Source organism: Astyanax mexicanus, chromosome 1, assembly GCF_023375975.1.
Source record: "Astyanax mexicanus isolate ESR-SI-001 chromosome 1, AstMex3_surface, whole genome shotgun sequence".
NCBI classification, from domain to species: Eukaryota; Metazoa; Chordata; class Actinopteri; order Characiformes; family Acestrorhamphidae; genus Astyanax; species Astyanax mexicanus.
Genome location: NC_064408.1, coordinates 121,015,685 through 121,035,961, shown reverse-complemented (window position 1 = coordinate 121,035,961; position 20,277 = coordinate 121,015,685). Strand labels below are relative to the sequence as shown.

The following is a 20,277-nucleotide window of genomic DNA, read 5'->3' as shown; positions in this document are numbered from 1 at the left end:
ATCTAAGCTTACTGTAAATAAATAGAAACACTTTACTGACCCAAATAAACAATTTTCAGGAGAGAATTCAGTGTAGATTAACATCCAGCACTCGTTTACCCTTTAAAAGAAAATGTTTTTTGTGACAATTTAGATTTTTTAGCTTTAGTCAGTATTTAATCCAGAAATCATGAAGAAATGCTGTTATGTAGTTCCCCTTTAGATTTTGATTGCATTGTAAAAACACTGAGTGCTGAGGTCATTCACAGCCTGTTATCTTTCTCACTCTCTGTAACCGAAATGAGGTCGTTCACGTAAAACACTGTGAGGAAGAGTGTGAGGAAGGTCAGATAGAGGATGACAGAGCTGTTGGTGTATCTATTATAGAGATAAAGAAGTGCAGAGTAGTGAAACGGGGTTAAATGTTGTAAAAAGGTGACAGTGACCGGTCACACGTACTGATGATGATGCTGCGCTGAGCATGATCTGATCTGTGTGTGTTTATGGTTAGTCAGAGGGTGTACAGGGTGTTTCCTGCTGCAGGGTCTATTAGTCACTGTCCTGAAACTCATATAAAACATATAAAACACAGTACACTGCAAAAAACTCAATCTTAGCAAGTGAAATGTTTTCGATTATGTTTATGTTTCGAAATGTTTAAGATTATTTCGCTTATTCAAAAATAAGCACAAAAAGTCATCAGTCAAGTTATTCTAATTCTTGTTTCCAAATTTAAGGCAAAAAAAATGTGATTTTTGCTTGATTTAAGTCTTGTTTTACTTATTTTGAGACATTGTGATTGCTTTATTAAAGAAATCTTACCAAGACAAATTAGCTTACCCCATTGGCGTTTAGGGTGTGTCCTGCTTGTTGGGTATCGTAGTGGAGCAGCATTAGCATTAGCTGCTAACCACACTATGTGCTAACTTTTGACATTAAGAGAATTATTGTCCACTAGCCTGCTGCTAACCCTGGCTAGCATTGTTGGAGCAGCGTTAGCACTAGCTAAACACACTGAGAGCTAGCACTTTCATTGTTCAGAGGTGAATATATCGGCCTGTAGCCTGCTACTAACCCTGGCTAGCACTGCTGGAGCAGCATTAGATGCTAACCACAGCAAGAGCTAGCTTTTTAGCCATTCAGATGTGAGTATTATCGGACTGTAGCTTGCTGCTAACCTCAACTAAAACTGCTGAGCACCATTAGCATTAGCTGCTAACCACACTAAGCGCTAGCTTTTAGATGTTTAGAGCTGAGAATTATTATCCTCTAGCCTGCTGCTAACCCTGGCTAGCACTGCTGAAGAAGCATTAGCATTAGCTAACCACACTAAGTGCTGGCACTTATATTGTTCAGAGGTAAATATGTTGGTCTCTAGCCTGCTGCTAACCCTGGCTAGCACTGCTGGAGCAGCATTAACACTACTGCTAACCACACTAAGCGCTAGCGCTTTAATTGTTTAGAGGTAAATATGTTGGCCTCTAGCCTGCTGCTAACCCTGGCTAGCATTGTTGGAGCAGCATTAGCACTAGCTAACCACACTGAGCGCTAGCATTTTTATTGTTCAGAGGTGAATATATTGGCCTCTAGCCTGCTGCTAAACCTGGCTGGCACTACTGGAGCAGCCTTAGCATTACTGCTAACCACACTAAGTGCTAGTTTTATGATGTCTAGAGCTGAGTATTATCTGCCTGTAGCCTGCCGCTAACCCTGGCTAGCACTGCTGGAGCAGCATTAGCATTAGCAGCTAACCACACAAAGCGCTAGCTTATTGCCGTTTAGACCTAAGTATTATCGTCCTCTAGCCTGCTGCTAACCCTGGCTAGCACTGCTGGAGCAGTATTAGCATTAGCCGCTAACCACAGTAAGCACTAGCTCTTTCACCATTCAGAGGTGAGTATTACTGGCCTGCTGCTGCTAACCACAGCTAACACTGCTGGGGCAGCTATAGCATTATATGCTAACCAAACTAAGCGCTAGGACTTTCGTCATTGAGAGGTGAGCATATTGGACTGTAGTCTGCATGTTTATCTTGTTAAAACAAGCTCAGGGTTCATCACTGTAGTGCTGTCAGGTGGCATTTACTAGCGGCTATCTGCTAATGCTAATGCTGCTGCCTTAGTGGAAATCTGGAAATCTAAGCTTACTGTAAATAAATGGGAGCGATTTACTCACCCAAAGTAACATACATTATTTTATTTTGTTTTATTATTATTTTAGCTTAAGCCATGACACTACCTCCACTGTGCTTCACAGATGAGCTGGTATGTTTGTGATCATGAGCGGATCCATTCTTTCTCCAAAAATGAGTCTTTCAATCACATTAGTAAAAGTTAATCTTTCGTCTCATTAGTCTATCGTCAGTCTCTAGGCTTCCATAGGCCTTTGTATTTTAGGATCATAAAGCCTTTTTTCTGTGAACAGTATTTTTTTTTCTTTACAGAAATGTATGTGTAATGTATCTGTTTCATCAACTGCTGTGATTTTTCTTGTTCTACCACCTGTTCAACATCTGTTACTTAGTACACCAGTGACGACTTTCTTCTTCAGGACATTCCTAATAGTCCCTATTAAAACATATATATATATATATATATATATATATATATATATATATATATATATATATATATATATATATATATATATATATTTTTTTTTTTTTTTATTGTACTTAAAACATATTGAGAAATGTCTAAGTATGCTGTAAATATACTAACAGATTTATGTACTTACTTAAAATATATTAAAAATACATTAATATTATGCTTTCATCAAATGTTTGAAAGTAAACTTTGATCATACTTGTTAAAAAGTACAATATAGTGTATTAAAAAATACATACTGCTATGGAGTACACTTTTACTTTAATGTAATTCAATATACTTCTAAGTATACGTTTGTACATTTTTATCAAAATGTGTTATAAACAACTATTACAGTAGTACACTTTTTAGAAAGTAAGAAGAAATTTAATGACTACATTGGTAATTTTTTAAAAATATATTTAGGTATAGGTACATTAATATAGCAGTTAAAATGTGTTTCAAAGCTCTGTAATTATAATTAGAAAAATATAAATATAAGTAAATTATAGGACACAGTGTTAAATAACACATTTAAATGTCAAATTAAAGTACACTCTAAGAAATATAAGTACAGATTTGTACTTAAAAGAGTATAAAGCTTGTCGCTGGGGCTGTACCTTATATTGAGGCACAAAAAAGTACCTTTCAGTGAAAGTCCATTTTTGTACCCATGGTTTTTGTGGCAGTAAAGATTATAAAGATTATAAACATTATCATCAACTAAATATGGCTCAAAAACTTGATGATACAAAATTGTCTGGCTTTCAAATAAAAAATGTGCAATTTAAATATATATTGTTCATTAGTACAGTGATGCAGAATACTGAATGTACCCTTTGGCTGGTTAAATGGTACAAATTTGTACTTATTGCTGTTAGAAATGACTTTGTACTTCAGAGGGAACAAATCTGACCCTGTAAAGACCAATATTGTACCTTTGAGGCTACAATTATGAAGAGTGTACCTTCGAGTACAAAAAAGTACTCATATCGTACCTCTGTTTTTTAGAGTGTAAAACATTAAGTAAATTTGTATCTAGTTGAAAATTGTAGTACAGTATATTCAAATATATGTTTATATCCAACAAAGTATACTAGAAGAATGCTACTTACAAAAGACAGCGACAAGAAGCATATATATTTGTACTCTAATGTAAATAGATCACATATATTTAACATCAATTCTTAGTACATTTCTAATATACCTGGTGTATAATAAATAGTGATGCAATTGTAATACTCTGTATTAAATATATTAAAATTTTACTTTAAGCACATTTAAAATATGGGGTTACATACATAAATTAGTTTAAATCATATTTAAAATAGTGTCATTTTAGTACAGTTAAGTACACTTAGCACAATTTAACTACGACTTTTGTACTATTATTTTTTTATATAATTAAAGTATAATAAGCACAAAAAAGTTCCATTTTATCACTCTTTAAATATACTGATTAATAATAAAGTGGCTACAAGAACACTTTAGTGCACTATAGTATTATAATGCTTAGTATACTTTAATACACTTTTTTCACTAGGGGTTGTTCTGGCTATGAACATTATTTCTGATAGATTTTTCATCTTCTCTCAGCTTCACAATTGCTTGTTTTTTTTTTTTTTACCCATAAACGGCTGTTTTTCTGGTTTTCATGTTGAATTTCAACTGTGAGGGGGAATAACACCAATTCCAATTCAGTTTGACAGTATTGTGAACATAAAACATGAAATATCTTGGGTATATACTGTCTATAATTAAATAAAAGCCAAAGTGAATGTCAGAAACTCTGTATTTTAGTGTGTTTTATATGTTGTAACTTTTTTTTTAAATTTGGCATTACTAATTAAGCAGGTAATATAGATAATCTAACCAAAATCTTCAATTATTACAGCAGTTTTGTGCTATTTCCAAAACATTAAACCCATTTGGTGTTTCTAGCCAGCCTCGTAAATTCTAGTCCTAATTACCTCATAAAACGTCTGTTTCTATAACTGTTCCTCTAGATATTGTAAACATTTGGGGATGTTTAATGGAGGTTTCCACAATGCTACCATGGCGCTACCAAACACGGGCTAAAGCAGGATGTTGTGCGTCCATGGAGAAAAAAAAACAAATATCCAGATTAATATCCTGAACCTGTTTAATTTAATCACCTTATATTAAATATTATAACACCTCGTGTAATAAAGCTCGCTGTGAAACGCTGGTGGTAAACTTTAACGTGTTAAACAAACTACAAAAAATAAACTCTGATGAACTTATTCTGTACAACAGAGGTAACTCTTGCTCTTCCTTTCCTGGAGTGGTCCTGATGAGTGCCAGTTCCACCATTCTTTCTTGGTTGAGTAGTTCTAGTTCTGTAACTCTACCTCTTCACTACTTTACTTTAACTGATGCTCTCAAACACTTTATTAAGAGACAAGAAATTCAAGTAATAAACTCTTGATGAGTTCAGCACAGCTGTTAACTGAAATTAGCCTGAATTCCAGGTGACTCTACCTCATAAATATGAAAATGAGCAAGAGGTGCTACTTTTTGAAGAATGTAAAATATAAAATATATTCTGGTTTGTTTAACACTTTTTTCTTTACTAAATAATTCCTTATGTTTTGCATTTGCTAGCGCTAAATGTTAGCCACTAATTCTAATGCTGCTGCACCCAGCCTTAGTGGAAATCTGGAAATCTAATCTTACTGTAAATAAACGGAAGCGCTTTACTGACCCAATTAAATTCCATATTATTCCATTATTTCTTGTTTTTGCTACAAAATAGTCTTACATTTTGATTGAGATTACTTATAGCATCTAACGCTAATGCTAAACCTAATGTCCAGAATAGACACATGAATTACATCCCAAAAATAACATGTGTTCACCCTAGTTTATCTGATTATCACACTGGAGCTAGACGCACAGCGGAAGGAAAAGTAGTTTATATTTATAGCTGTAAGACTCGTATACTCAAATAAATGAGTGGGTGCAGGAGGAAGCAAGCGGAAGCTATTTGATAACAATCTCTACAGCATGCAAAGAGTTATCAAAACTTATATGTAAACCAAGTTACACAGAAATTATCGGTAAAGAGTGATGTTCCGGCCAGTAATCAACTCAAAAGCAAAACAGCAGGTTTGTCAAAATTTGGGTTGGTTCAAATCTAGTGATTTGCCTGCAGAGTAAAAAAAAGCAATTTTCTAGAGGGCCTTAAAACGAACCAGAGGGAAAAGGTAGTGGTGTGTGCTCCAAATGATTCGAATCCCAGTCATGCAGCTTGCCATCAGCTGCTGGAGCCCTGAGAGAGCACAATTGGCTTTGCTCGCTCTCTCTGGGTGGGTACAGTAGATGGCACTCTTTCCCCTCATCACTCTTAGGGTGATGTGGATCAGCACAAGGCTGCGTCTGTGAGCTGATGTATCAGAACCGAGTCACTGCGCTTTCCTCCGAGCATTAGCACTGTGATGCTATTCGGTAATGCTGCATCAGCAGCAGTTCAAAGAAAGGGCGGAGTCTGACTTCACATGTATTGGAGGAGGCATGTTTTAAAAGCAATGGCATCACCGGTGATGAGGGATATACAGCTAGCAGCTGAATGGGTGGGACAATTGACCTAGCTAAAATTGGAGAAAATGTTAAAAAAATTTGGTGATGTGCTTCACGCAGCAGTATGGGTACAATAGATTACAGTGCTGGTGATTCTGTATCTACTGTAACTGTAGATTAACCCTTATTTATAAACAGAAATAAAATGAATCCAAGTAGAATCTGTTACACTCATTCTGGGAAGGGAGTCAAATTCTGGTAAAGAAGTACAATACAGCACACACCTGGAAAAGCAACTGGTCTAACTGATTATGCAACATTATATAAACCAATCAGTGTGAAGAACAGGGAGACTCCGCCCACTTCTCCCACTAATAAATAATGGAACATGCAAAGTATATTAAAAAGTATTTCCATTCCTTACTCTGTAGGTATGAGTACAATATAGATTACATGGTTTAAAATGTGGAAGTTGAAGTATCAACTCAAGCTTTTTAATCTTTCAATAAAAGTGTTTAAAAAATGGTTTCTAAAATAGTTTGAGTGTAAAAGTAAAACTAATGTGAGGAGAAAAAATAAAGCCATAAGGAAGAAAAGCTTAGGCAACACCACAGAGTCCAACAGTGCACTACCCCAACTTAAGACAGATGGTCTTAAGTTTTTCGGCAAAATCTCTTGGGAAACTTGGGAAAGCAGCCCCAAACCATGATGCACCCTCCACCATGTTTCACAGTTGGGATGAGGTTTTGATGATGGTGTGCTGTCCCTTTTTTTCTCCATACATAGCGTTGTGTGTTCCTTCCAAACTCAATTTTCGTTTTGTGCAGAGCAGAGATTTCTGTGAAGAAGTCTTTAGCTGACACTCTAGGATTCTTCCTCGCCTCCTTGATTATCATTATGCGCTGTGCTCTTGCAGTCATCTTTACAGGACTTTACCACGCCTAGAAAAAGTAGCAGCAACAGTGCTGAATTTTCTCCTAATTTGTAGAGCGTCTGTCTTTCCGTGGACACATGAACATCAAGACTTTTAGAGATACTTTTGTAACCCTTTCCAGCTTCATGTTAACAAGTCAACAATTCTTGAACGTAGGTCTTCTGAGAGCTTGATCTTTAGTGTGAGGCATGATTCACATCAAGCAATGCTTTCTAAGAACTGGTGTGTGTGTTTTTTTCTTATAGGGCAGGGCAGCTTCAACCAACACATCCAATCATCTCATCACATCCTGGCTCCAATTAGCTCTTAGAAAATAAATAAAACCATGCAAACAAATCATTTTTTGTGTGGTATCAGTTTAAGCAGACTGCGTTTGTCTATTGTTGTGACGTAGATGAAGATCAGAACACATTTAATGACCAATTTATGCAGAAATACAAGTATAATGCCAAAGGGTTCACATACTTTTTCTTGCAACTGTATGTTCACCCTGGTGTATTTTTGTATTTGGAAACTACATTTCATTTAAAGTCATCAAAGCTACTGATAAAAATACTGAGGAAATGATGTCATCTCCTCCTTTTGAAATGAATCAGGTGTCAGATCACACGTCCTACTGGCCTCTAGAGCCTCTTGAGCTTCAGCACGGTGACGGCTCGCTCACTACTCGCTCACTACTCACTCAGTGCTCAGCAGGTAGAGGCTGCAGTGCCGTTAATGACGGCAGGTTTGCATAGAGGTGCTGAGGTGTGTGAGGACTGCAGGAGATCAGTGCAGGAGTGTGAGGGTGAGGATCAGGAGCTCTGGTGATCTCTGGGTGTGTGTTGGGAACTCTGAACATCACTGTCTTACTGAGGTAAGTCCTGTTACTTCTATTCACCATCATACAACCATCATACACTGAGCAGTGCACAACCAATCCTGTATCTGTTTGTGGCAGTTAAAAGTGTTAAAATATCACTACAGACATTTAAAAAATACAAAAGTATTTACCTTCAAATGTACTAAAGTACTAAAAGTAAAACAATTTCATGAATTATCATGGCTTTAATCTTCTATTATCAAAAACTCTTGTTTAATCTGTTAATTTTAAGTGAAAAAGACTAGCTATACAAAACTTCACATGGCTGTTCCATATTGTAGATGCTCAAGTAATATCTAACTAAATGATCATTAAATGCAAATTAACTTATATTTAATTTGCAAATGATTTTCTGTTAAATTCAACCCAACACTAACCCCAACCCAATACCCTATACCTCAATCTTTAAAAATTAAGGTTTAGGGTTAGATTTAAGTTTTGGACTAATGTTAGGATTAGGGTTAGATTTTAGGGTTAGGTGTACATTTTAGAATAATGTTAGAATTAGGGGTAGTGTTTGGGGTTAGATGTTTTAGTTTAGGGTTTTAGGGTTAATGTTAGTTGTAGGGTTAAATTAAAGTTTTGAATTAATGTTAGGGTTAATGTTTAGGGCTAGATGTAAGTTTTGGGTTAAGGTTTAGGTTAGTTTTAGGGTTAGATGTAAGTTTTAGATTAATGTTAGAATTAGGGTTTAGGGAAGACGTAAGTTTCAGGTTAGGGTTAAGTTTAGTTTTAGGGTTAGAAGTAAGTTTTAGGTTATGGTTAAGGTTAGTTTTAGATCTAAGTTTTAGATTAATATGATGGTTAGGGTTTATGGTTACAGCTTTAGATTAATGTTAGAATTAGGGTTAATGTTTAGGGTTACATGTACGTTTTAGATCCAGGTTAGGGTTAAGGGTAGTTTTAACCTTAGGTGTAAATTTTAGATTAATGTTAGGGTTGGTTCTAGGGTTAGATGTAAGTTTTAGGTTAGGGTTAGGATTAATGTAAGATTTAGGGTTAAATTAAAAGGTTAGGGTTATGTTTTAGGGTTGACTTAATTTTAGGATTAGGGTTAGATTTTAGGGTTGATTTAATTTGATTAGGGTTAGGTGTAAATTTTAGATTAATGTAAGGGTTAAGGTTAGTTTTAGGGTTAGATTAAAGTTTTAGATTAATGTTAGGGTTAAGGTTAGTTTTAGGGTTAGATTAAAGTTTTAGATTAATGTTAGGGTTAAGGTTAGTTTTAGGGTTAGATTAAAGTTTTAGATTAATGTTAGGGTTAAGGTTAGTTTTAGGGTTAGATTAAAGTTTTAGATTAATGTTAGGTTTAGGTTACATTTTTTCATTAATGTTAGAATTGGGGTTAGGATGTAGGGTTAGATTTAAGTTTTAGGTTCAGGTTAGGGTTAAGGTTAGTTTTAGAGTTAGACATAAATTTTTATTTAATTTAGGATTAGGGATTAGGGTTAGATGTAAGTTTTAGGTTAGAGTGACAGTTACTTTTAGGATTAGATGCAAGTTTTAGGGTTCGGTTTAAGTTTTAGATTAATGTTAGAGATAGGGTTTAGGTTCAGGTTAGGGTTAAGGTTAGTTTTAGAGTTAGACATAAGTTTTTGATTTAATTTAGGATTAGGGATTAGGGTTAGATGTAAGTTTTAGGTTAGAGTTACAGTTAGTTTTAGGGTTAGATGCAAGTTTTAGGGTTAGATTTAAGTTTTAGGTTCAGGTTAGGGTTAAGGTTAGTTTTAGAGTTAGATATAAGTTTTAGATTAATGTAAGGGTTAGGGTTCAGGGTTAAATATAAGATTTAGATTAATGTTAGGATTAGGCTTAGGTTTTAGGGTTGATATAAGGTTAGGTTTTATGGTTGATTTAAGGTTAGGGTTAATGTTAGGTTTTAGGGTTAATTTAAGGTTAGGATTAATGTTAGGTTTTAGGGCTGGTTTTACGTTGATTTAAGGTTAGGATTAGGGTTAGGTTTAAGGGTTGATTTAAAGTTAAGATTAGAGTTAGGTTTAAGGGTTGATTTAAAGTTAAGATTAGAGTTGGGTTTTAGGGTTGATTTAAGGTTAGCATTAGGGTTAGGTTTTAGGGTTGATTTAAAGTTAGGATTAAGGTGAGGTTTTAGGGTTGATTTAAGATTAAAGTTAGGTTTTAGGGTTGATTTAAGATTAAGGTTAGGATTAAGGTTGGGAAGGGTTGATTTAAGGCTAAGGCTGGGTTATCCTTTTTTAGCTGCAAATTTAACCACAAAAACATAGTTTTTAAGAGTACAGTAGAGGAGAGGGGGTTGATAGCTGTCACAGCCTAATGGAAGAAGCTGTGTTTCAGTCTGTTAGTATTTGTTTTTAGTTGTCTGAATACCTTTTTAGAGGGAAGGTGGGAAACAAAAAGTGCCCAGGGTGGGAAGAGTCCATTAAAATGCAGACAGCGTTCTTCTGGAGTCGGCTGTTATATATGTCATTGAGAAAAGGTTGTCATATTATACTCAGCAGCCGGGGTGTTGGCATGCGGCACTTTGTCCGGATGCATATAAACCAAACATATGTGCAAGAATTGAGTCTAGATTTCAACCAGGGCCAGGCAGATGCATGGCTTTAGTGATTTTTGCACTGATACAGATACACAAAAAAACTACTTAAGTACTGTAACAAACTACATTTACTTATTTACTGTCCAAAACTGGATGTACTTTTTCTAAAACTTAAAAATGTAGTTTCATTTTTTTTTCTAAAATTTGAACTGAAATGAGGAAGCAGAAGCTTAACACTGATACAGCTCATATTTTTGGTCAGGATGTGCTAATTTTTAAACCATGATCTCAGAGCTTACAGATAGACTGATAGAGCAGTCATAATATTTACACCATTAAAACCTCACTCCTCTACACTGACTGAGCTTTTTACGGAGGGAGTATAGGCTGAGTAATAAAACCGAAGTAAAACAGACAATTTGGCCTTCAGATTAAAATATTTAAAAATATGACGTTTTCATGCATTTTATTTAATGCACATTTGCCCTATCATGCTGTGAGTTATGAGTTGTTATAATATTTTTATCGTGTTAGTTCACAGAGAGCCTGTAATAATTAATCCAGGAAATCAGCCCAGCAAAACAGTTGTCCGGCGCTCCATCCTGGCAACAGCTCTGTATTTGTAATGTGGTTATTGATATCAACCCACACAAACACTGAGGTAGTTAAGAGTTAATGTTTAAGCCACTCCTCTGTAAAGACAGCAGGACTGAGACTTGGAGGACTGAGATATGAACTTTTAGAATGTTTTTATAGAGTAAACAGATAGGTGGGCACTGTTTAATCCATATACATCTCAAATAAAATGGAGAAAATGATAATTTTATAGATATTTAATTGTTAAATTGCTGAAAACTGTTTAAAGGTCTCATTCCAACGTTTTATCATTCATTTTAAACAGTCTAGTCATGGTCTGTTTTTTACTGTTTAATACATCATGAAATTATGTAAAAAAAACTCAGTGTTGGTGCAAAAAAACAGGAAAATTCTAATAATAATAATAATAATAACAATTTATTTGCAGACTTTTCTTTTATTATAAATAAAATACATCTGTTTTCAGGTTAAATCTGCTATATTTTAAAGATTACGTTTCCTTTCCTTTCCATAGTAATGACGTTAATCATTTAAAGTTTAAAGTGGCAGTCCGTATTATTTAGTTACTAAACTGAAAGCAGAATAATTTCTGAGTGGAGAAGAATATGGAAGAAATATTGTGTTAATTGCTATCAGTGTGCTGAAACGACCATCCCTGCTAAGCCTAAAATCTAATATATATTTATTCTTATATATTTATTCTAAAAACTGGGGTGTCGGGTCACTTTTCATGGGAGTTCTTCTTCTGGCCACATCACGCATCTTTACGTGCTTACGTCACACGTACAGCTTCTAAAAGAGGATCCGGCTCAGTTTTACTGAACGCGAGCGGCTGGTGGAGCAATGGAGACTTCAGAAGAGGAAACTCAGAGCTCAGTCGCTCCTCCATTCACTCATAGTAAAAACAATAAAAGAAACGAAAGAGTGAAGTTTCTGACTGAGTGCTCTCTCTCTCTCTCTCTCTCTCTCTGACTCAGCATAACCTGGAATCGGATTCATCTGCTCTAAAAGGAGACCGCATCATCAAATAACATCACAGAATACTATAGAAGTATAATAGTATTATAATACTACTAATACTGCAATAATTTGAATGAATAAGAATGCAAAAACATAGAATAATTGCATATTTGGTTGTAAATAGATATTTTTAGATTAGATCAAACTAAACTGTTATCGTATCACACCACTAAATTCTTTGGAGTTGCCATGTTTTTCCAAAACCTCAGGAACATTAATGTAGGCATAATGAAGGAAGGAAAGGAGATGAAGAGCGTTTTAGATTGGTTTTATGTGATAGTGACACCTAGCGTTCAAAATTATAAAAACCTGCTTAATAGTGGGCCAACTTTGATTTTATTTCTAAAATACCCCTGATTTAAATATTTTAGGGAACCAGTCTAGCAAAAAAATATCTCTTTTTGTCAGATATACAGTACAGGTCAAAAGTTTGGACACACCTTCTCATTCAATGCGTTTTTTTCTGTATTTTCATGACTATTCACAGTGTAGATTCTCACTGAAGGCATCATCAAAACTATGAATGAACACATGTGGAGTTTTATGTACTTAACAAAAAATGACCCGTCCTCCACAGTCACCGGACCTGAACCCAATCCAGATGGTTTGGGGTGAGCTGGACCACAGAGTGAAGACGGCAAAGGGGCAACAAGTGCTAATAAACACCTCTGGGAACTCCTTCCTTCCTTCAAGACTGTTCGAAAACCATTTCAGGTGACCAAAGGGGTTGGACAATGAAACTGGAACACCTGGTTTTAGAGCACAATAGTTTATTGTGGTGACGGACAGTTCTGGTGGAAACAGGAGAGTTGAGGTGCACATTGAATTCTGTCGTGATTTGATCAGCCGTGGTTTTATGTTTTTTGGATACAATCCGGGTTAGAACCCGAACATCCTTTTCAGACAGCTTCCTCTTACAGCGTCCACAGTTAATCCTGTTGGATGTGGTTGGTCCTTCTTGGTGGTATGCTGACGTTACTCTGGATACCGTGGATCTTGATGCATCACAAAGACTTGCTGTCTTGGTCACAGATGCTCCAGCAAGACGTGCACCAACAATTTGTCCTCTTTTGAACTCTGGTATGTCACCCATAATGGTGTGTGCATTGCAATATTTAGAGCAGAACTGTGCTCTTACCCTGCTAATTAAACCTTCACACTCTGCTCTTACTGGTGCAATGTGCAATTAATGAAGATTGGACACCAGGCTGCTCCAATTTAACCATGAAACCTCCCACTCTAAAATGACAGGTGTTTCAGTTTTGTTGTCCAACCCCTGTAACTCCACATGTGTTCATTCATAGTTTTGATGCCTTCCTTGAGAATCTACAATGGAAATTGTCTTAAAAATAAAGAAAATGCACTGAAAAAGAGAAGGTGTGAAATACACTTGACAAGTTGTTTGTACCATAACCTATAGCAGAAAGTTGCCTCATTGAGATGAATGCATTGATCTATTTGGTTTTATTGCATGATGCCCACTAAAACAGTAATTTTAACACCATTATCTCCTTCTTATTTTTCCTCCAGCATCCTGCAGTTAACAAGAAATGATCAACGGAATGATCAACCACTGGGTGCTCCTCTCGGCCTACATCATAGCTTTCATAATAGGCTTTCCGGCCAATATCCTGGCCATTTACGCCTTCATCAGAAAGCTTGCTGATAGTCCCACGCCTACGGACATCCTGCTGCTGAACCTGACCGCCTCGGACATCCTCTTCCTCGTCTTCCTCCCTCTGAAGATGTACGAGGCAGCCTCCGGCCTGCAGTGGCATCTACCCCAGATTTTGTGCTCCATCACGTCATTCGTCTTCTTCACCACCATCTACACCAGCTCGCTCCTGCTGATGGCCGTCAGCGTCGACCGCTACTTGGGCGTCGCCTTCCCCATCGCCTACAGGAAGTCCCGCAGGATCGTCTACGCCGTCGCCGGCAGCATCTTTATCTGGCTGGTCAGTGCAGGGCACTGCACCATCGTCTTCTTCACCGTGCACCTGCGGGAGAACGACGGCAACGCCACCAAAACCGCCTGCTACGAGAACTTCACCGAGAGCCAGAACAAGATCGTACTCCCGATGCGCCTGGAGTTCTTCGTGGTCCTCTGCTTGGTGCCCCTCCTGGTCTGCGTCTTCTGCTACCTCAGCTGCATCTGGATCCTCTACACCAAGCCTCGCATCGTGAAGGAGAAGAAGAAGCGAGCCATCGGCATGGCAGCCGGCACCCTGACCGTCTTCCTGGTCTGCTTTCTGCCCTATAACATCTCTCACGTGGTGGGCTACAGCTCCAACGAGAGCCCGCCGTGGAGGTACTACACCCTGCTGCTGAGCACCTTCAACACCTGCCTGGACCCCATCATCTTCTACTTTTCCTCCTCCATCTATCGCAACACCACCAGGCTTTCTTTCTGGAGGTTCCTGTCGCTCAGGCGCCACAAAAACATGAATCCTCCAGCTTCGAGAGACGGGGATGCAGAATCCCAGAACAATATCATGTAGTTTGATGTTCTTATTGGAGAAGAAGAAGGAGAGAGAGATTGCCATGAGATACATCGCAGTAACGGACTCAGATCTTAAGGACAGATCAAAGTTTTTGCTTTGATATTTGGCTAACACCTTGCGTGAACCTTTTGAGCCAACATGCTCGTATGGGGCTTACACTGGCAAGGTACAGTAGATTTCAGGTGGACATGGGTTCTGGGTAGGTTTTTTTAGATTGTGCCTACCAAATGGGGCCCATCATACAGCCCACTCTAATCTCACATTGGTTCCATCTATGTCCTATGTGCGGTCTACAACCCAGAGACTTTTGAACTTTGGGTAACACTTCGCTTGAACCCTTCCAGTCCCATTTTGGATCCATATACAGTGTAGAACCCACATAGGCACCGGCTCCATCCCTGACCTTAGTGGCCATCCTTGGTGGGAGTACTTCCATTGGGGACTGCATCCATATGTGGGGCCACTTGCCAGAAGCTTTGACGTTTGGGTAACACTTTGCTTGAAACTTTCAGGCACAACATGCTCTTCTGGGGCTCACATGGATGGATTGTAGGCTAGGTACAGTAGATACCGCCCACCTTAATCTCAACTTGGTCCAAAATACAGGGGTTGGACAGTGAAACTGAAACACCTGGTTTTAGACCACAATAATTTATCGTGGTGACGGACAGTTCTGGTGGAAACAGGAGAGTTGAGGTGCACATTGAATTCTGCCGTGATTTGATCAGCCGTGTTTTTTTGTTTTTTGGATACAATCCGGGTTAGCACCGGAACATCCCTTTCACAGTTAATCCTGTTGGATGTGGTTGGTCCTTCTTGGTGGTATGCTGACATTACCCTGGATACTGTAGCTCTTGATACGTGAAGCCATGGTCACAGATGCGCCAGCAAGACGTGCACCAACAATTTGTCCTCTCTCACCCATAATGTTGTGTGTATTGCAATATTTTGAGCAGAACTGTGCTCTTACCCTGCTAATTGAACCTTCACACTCTGCTCTTACTGGTGCAATGTTCAATTAATAAAGATTGAACACCAGGCTGCTCCAATTTATCCATGAATCCTCCCACACTAAAATGACAGGAGTTTTATTGTCCAACCCCTGTAGGTTCTATGTGCAGTCTAGAAATCAGACGGGAACATGTATAACATCTCCTAGTCCATCCGTGGCATCCGTATGTGGAGCCACTTTCCAGAGACTTTTGACTTTTTGGGGAACACTTTGCTTGAACCCTTCCAGTCCTATCTAGGTTCCATATACAGTGTAGAACCCACATGGGCCCTGGTTCCATCCCTAACCTTATTGGCAAATCCCTATGTAGTGGTACTTAGCTTAGGTAAAACTTATCTTTGAGCCAGCATGCTCATATGGGGCTTACATGGATGCAAAGTGTTCTAGGTACTGTAGGTTCCAGGTGGGCATGGAGTATGCAGCAGTGCTATTAAGCACTGAAGAAAACTGTGGTTGGTCTAGCACAGTGGATAACACCACTACCCACCAGAGAGCAACCACATATTGTGGGATTTTGGGGTGGCTATGCTGTGCTACACCAAGAAGAGTCCTTGGGAAAGACTCTTAACACCATATCTGCCTTCTTCTGTAATAAAAATGATCTTGTAAATTGGTCAGGATGATAAAATTGGACAAAAGAATCTAAATATCTTGACTAGTGACTTGTTGTGCCTTTTTTATTTCAAATGACTTAAAATAAGGTTAAAATGTAAAAAAAAAAAAAAAAGTGAGACTGACTATAGACTTTACCATAAATTTTATTATTCAGTTTTTTTGTTGTGTCCCCGGGTTTTCACTCAGTCCTGTTACCGTAACACATTACCCCATCTGAAACATCTGGGACATTCTACAACAGGAAGTCACATCTACAACAGGAAGTGACATCAGCTGGTTCTTCTGAAGATCATGGGAGGACCAAAATTAAGTGTTGGGAAAATCTATGGAATGTGCTCAGTGTCCTCATGCTATAAGCTATTAGCATAGCCGCCATTTAGCTATTTTTCTTGTTTTTGCTAATTCTATGTTAAAAACTCAGTCCTGTTACTTTTATTTATGTTACTCAATACATAAAAAGTAACAGGAGTGAGTTTCAGTAACAGGAGTGAGTTCCAGTAACAGGGGTGATTTTTTTTGTCATAAACATCAATTATTTGAATATGCCGTCAACCAATTATTTAAAATAAAGACTTTTTTGAGAGAAAATCAATGGAATTAGTGGACTTGCTTTTAAAAACATGCTTTTTTAAATGTATTATGAGTTTTGGTAACAGGACTGAGAAAAATGTAACAATCTTTAGCTTAGAAACCTTGTAAAAAAAAAAAAAACAAGTAAAGCCACCTGAGTTTGACCAATACATGTTTAAATAGTTAAATACATGTGTTATTAAAACATACATTTTATTTGGAAGAGTTACAACAAGCAAATGGCAAATGGTGGAATGGCCCATATATATATATATATATATATATATATATATATATATATATATATATATATATATATATTATATAATAACATATATTACTGAATCTTCTGTTTTAGTGCATTACAGGTGGAAAACAGCATTCTTATATATATACATATATAATATTTACATTGTATGTTATGCCAACAAAAACAAATGGTCTATACTTTCTGTTTCCCAGTTGGTTTATCTAAACACACAGACCCCATATGGATGTGGTATCTGGGCTGCTACTTAACAGTGACATAAAGATGCCATAAACACGCTGTGTCAATAAAACAGCGTCATTATACCATTACTGGTAGCATAACTGTCATAACAGGTAGTATAATGCTGGTTGTCATGGCTGTAAATTAGCATGTGACATTAAACACTGTAGCACCTGCCATGACAGCTAATGGTAATGCTGATAGCACACTGGAGACAAATAAATAGTTTGTTAAAGGACTTACAGGCTCCTCCAAGAACTGAGATGTACAGTGGCTTGCAAAAGTATTTATACCCCACATAAATATATATTTAATTGGAATTTAATGTGAAAGACCAACACAAAGTGGTATATAATTGTGAAGTGGAGGAAGAAAATGCTTTGAAAGTGCTTTAAAGCATGTGTTAAAATGCATTTTATGGAAATACAGAGAAAGTATATTTAAAGTGTATTTTCATAAAGTATATTAAATTGAATTCTTTATCCAATTTGAACATACCTTTAACGCTCTTAAGTGCGCTTCTTTTTCACATGGGTTTGCTATTGTAACAACAGGAAAAGTACACCGTGCACATCTCGAAATGCGCAAAAGGCATTTACATTAGCATGTAAATTGCCGGGTGTGCTCAGACTTTTAATAGCGCAGTGCTTCTGCGCTTCTCAGAAATGAACATCTGACAGTTGTCAGGGTTTAAATCGGTCAGTGGCGCACCGGTGTTTTTAATTGTCAAGATAGCAATACGCCAGAAATTTACCTGAACACACCTCATTTTCAGATCACCACACCATTCAGTGTAGATATATATATTCAGAAGCACTGTTGCTATTTAAAAGACACAGACAAAAGTTATGAAAATAGACTTTCTTAGTGCATTACCAACACTTTATCACAATTTACTGTACAAAGGATGGTAACTTGCTCTTATAGCCTACAATATATTGGCTAGACAAACAACCATTAAACAAAATATTAAAAACATTAAACAAAAAACACAATACCCAATGGAAGGTAGCCCTGGTGGGCAAGATTTCACACTGATGGTAAGTTAGGATCTGGGGGACACACCCATTATGCAAATAGCGTGTTTAACTGGGCGGAGTTTAATTCAATCTCTGTGGAGTTGGCCAGTATTAATTGGGTTTAGTGGGATTAACACTGAAATATTCAACTCAATAATAACTCAAATAACTCCAACACTGAACACCATTTAACTCTGAATGAGTTAAAATTACACTTTGAGAGTGAAAATCAACTCTAAGCTGTTTAACACTGAAATTTCAACTCTCCTGTTTGTTGCTGTGTATATAAAAAAAAAACTCTGTTGCTATTTAAACGACACAGACGGTAGGTATGAAAATAGACTGTTGGCAGAGGGTATAAGATAGCAATGAGCATCACAACGATCATTGCATAAGATGTAGTAAATTATGTAAATATATGTAGTAAACTAAAGATCAACAAAAATGAAGATACTTGTATTTCATTGGACATCGATGATAAAAAAAAAGTTCAGAAGACACGTGAAGGTTCACTCTTGAGAGTAAATAAAGGGTATATATTTGTATTGTATTCATGGTGACTCCCGTTTCCATTCACTGTAAAACCTAGATAAGTTTCTCTACACTCTGAATGACTCTGTTTACATCTCAAACACCGAGCTCTGCAGACACGGACTGGACTTTGTGATGCGAGTCTCTCACGCTGTAAAAGTGAGGGAAGATTGTGTGTCTTCACGTCTTCGCTGTCTGGAGTCGCAGGAATGCTCAGCTCCAGGAAACGCTAATCATTAACCTGGGAAAAACTCCCAATTGCTCCGGTTTGAATGGTTGTGATGGCAATAAATCTGATGTTTTTTCCTCCAGGTGTGTTTCTTCACAGACGAAATCATAGAATCATAGTCCTTATCTCTATAAATGGGGAGAGATGACAATACTGGAAACTGAAGGTCAAACTTTTGAACCATTTCAAAATGTTAGTTTTGATCCCTGATAACAATCTGATATAAAGCTCATCAATAGTTTGTTCCGTTTGGCTCAAGTTCTTTCCCAAAAGGTGGTGATATCGAGGCTTATTCTGGCAACTGCGCTTGCACAGATCTCCACATCAATGGGAGCTTTTTCCTTTTAGCATTTGGATATACTGGAAAATACTGGAAACTGAAGGTCAAACTACCATAGACCACTGAAGTCGTGTGTCATTGTTACGACCCTGTCGTACGACAATCTGTGCTGTTTGTGTTTGGTTTTTGGTTGTAGGACCATGATTGGCCACTGGGGGTGCACTCTATAAAAGGGCAAGAGGAAACCTGACCTGGGAGAGATGTTCAGGGCTCCTCCCCTTTCCTGACCTGGAACAACTTCCTGCTCAGACCAACCCGGCACCTCCATTTTGTATTCTGCGTGTTGCTTTAGTTTTTGCTTCAATATACATTAGTCTTTGGGTAAAGTAGGGGGTGAGTGCCATTTTCTTTAGCTACCTTTTTCTCCTGTTTTGGTGACAGGGAGTCAGGGTAGGTTATGTATTTAGTTTCTTTATTTTGGCAGGTTCAGTTAGTTTTCTTTGCTTGTTAGTTGGTTTTATTTGTTATTTTAGCCTATGCTCACTCCTGAAGTCACATTCCCTTATTTTTATCAATAAAGTCATCCTGTTTTAATCCATTTTCAGTGTCTGGTGATTGATCTGGCAGAGGGTCTGGGGAGAGAGCCCACTCTCATTTTCTGTTACAGCCTGACTCTAGACCGGGTCATAACAGTCATTCTGTAGTCCTTGTACAACTTCCGTGTCTAAGCGGTTTTTCCCAATGAGAAAAATTAGTAGCGTTTTCAAAAACCCGCCTCTGTCACAGTCAGTGGTAAATAAATCTGTTCAGACCCCTGAACGTTTTATTCTGTGTATATTTTACTCCTGAACATCACTGGATCCTCTGAATTACGAGATCGTTTAAGAGTCGTAATGAGAAAAATGCTAAGTTCTGAATTCGTCGAGAGAGAGTTTTTTTTTCATGATCATTATGGTTTTTTGGCCCATGCTGATGAGGACTGGCTAATAAACCGTTTC

The 20,277-nt window shown here is 37.4% G+C and overlaps 1 protein-coding gene across 1 annotated transcript; it reads left to right on the top strand.

Annotated features, from left to right (window-relative positions):
- The first annotated feature begins 7,620 nt into the window (after positions 1 to 7,620).
- Positions 7,621 to 15,311, top strand: LOC103037974 (free fatty acid receptor 2-like). The gene is made up of 2 exons (XM_007235817.3): positions 7,621 to 7,894; positions 13,563 to 15,311. Exon 2 carries the CDS (start codon positions 13,583 to 13,585, stop codon positions 14,528 to 14,530), a length of 948 nt encoding a protein of 315 aa, XP_007235879.2. The 5' UTR covers positions 7,621 to 7,894; positions 13,563 to 13,582; the 3' UTR covers positions 14,531 to 15,311.
- Positions 15,312 to 20,277: the final 4,966 nt, after the last annotated feature.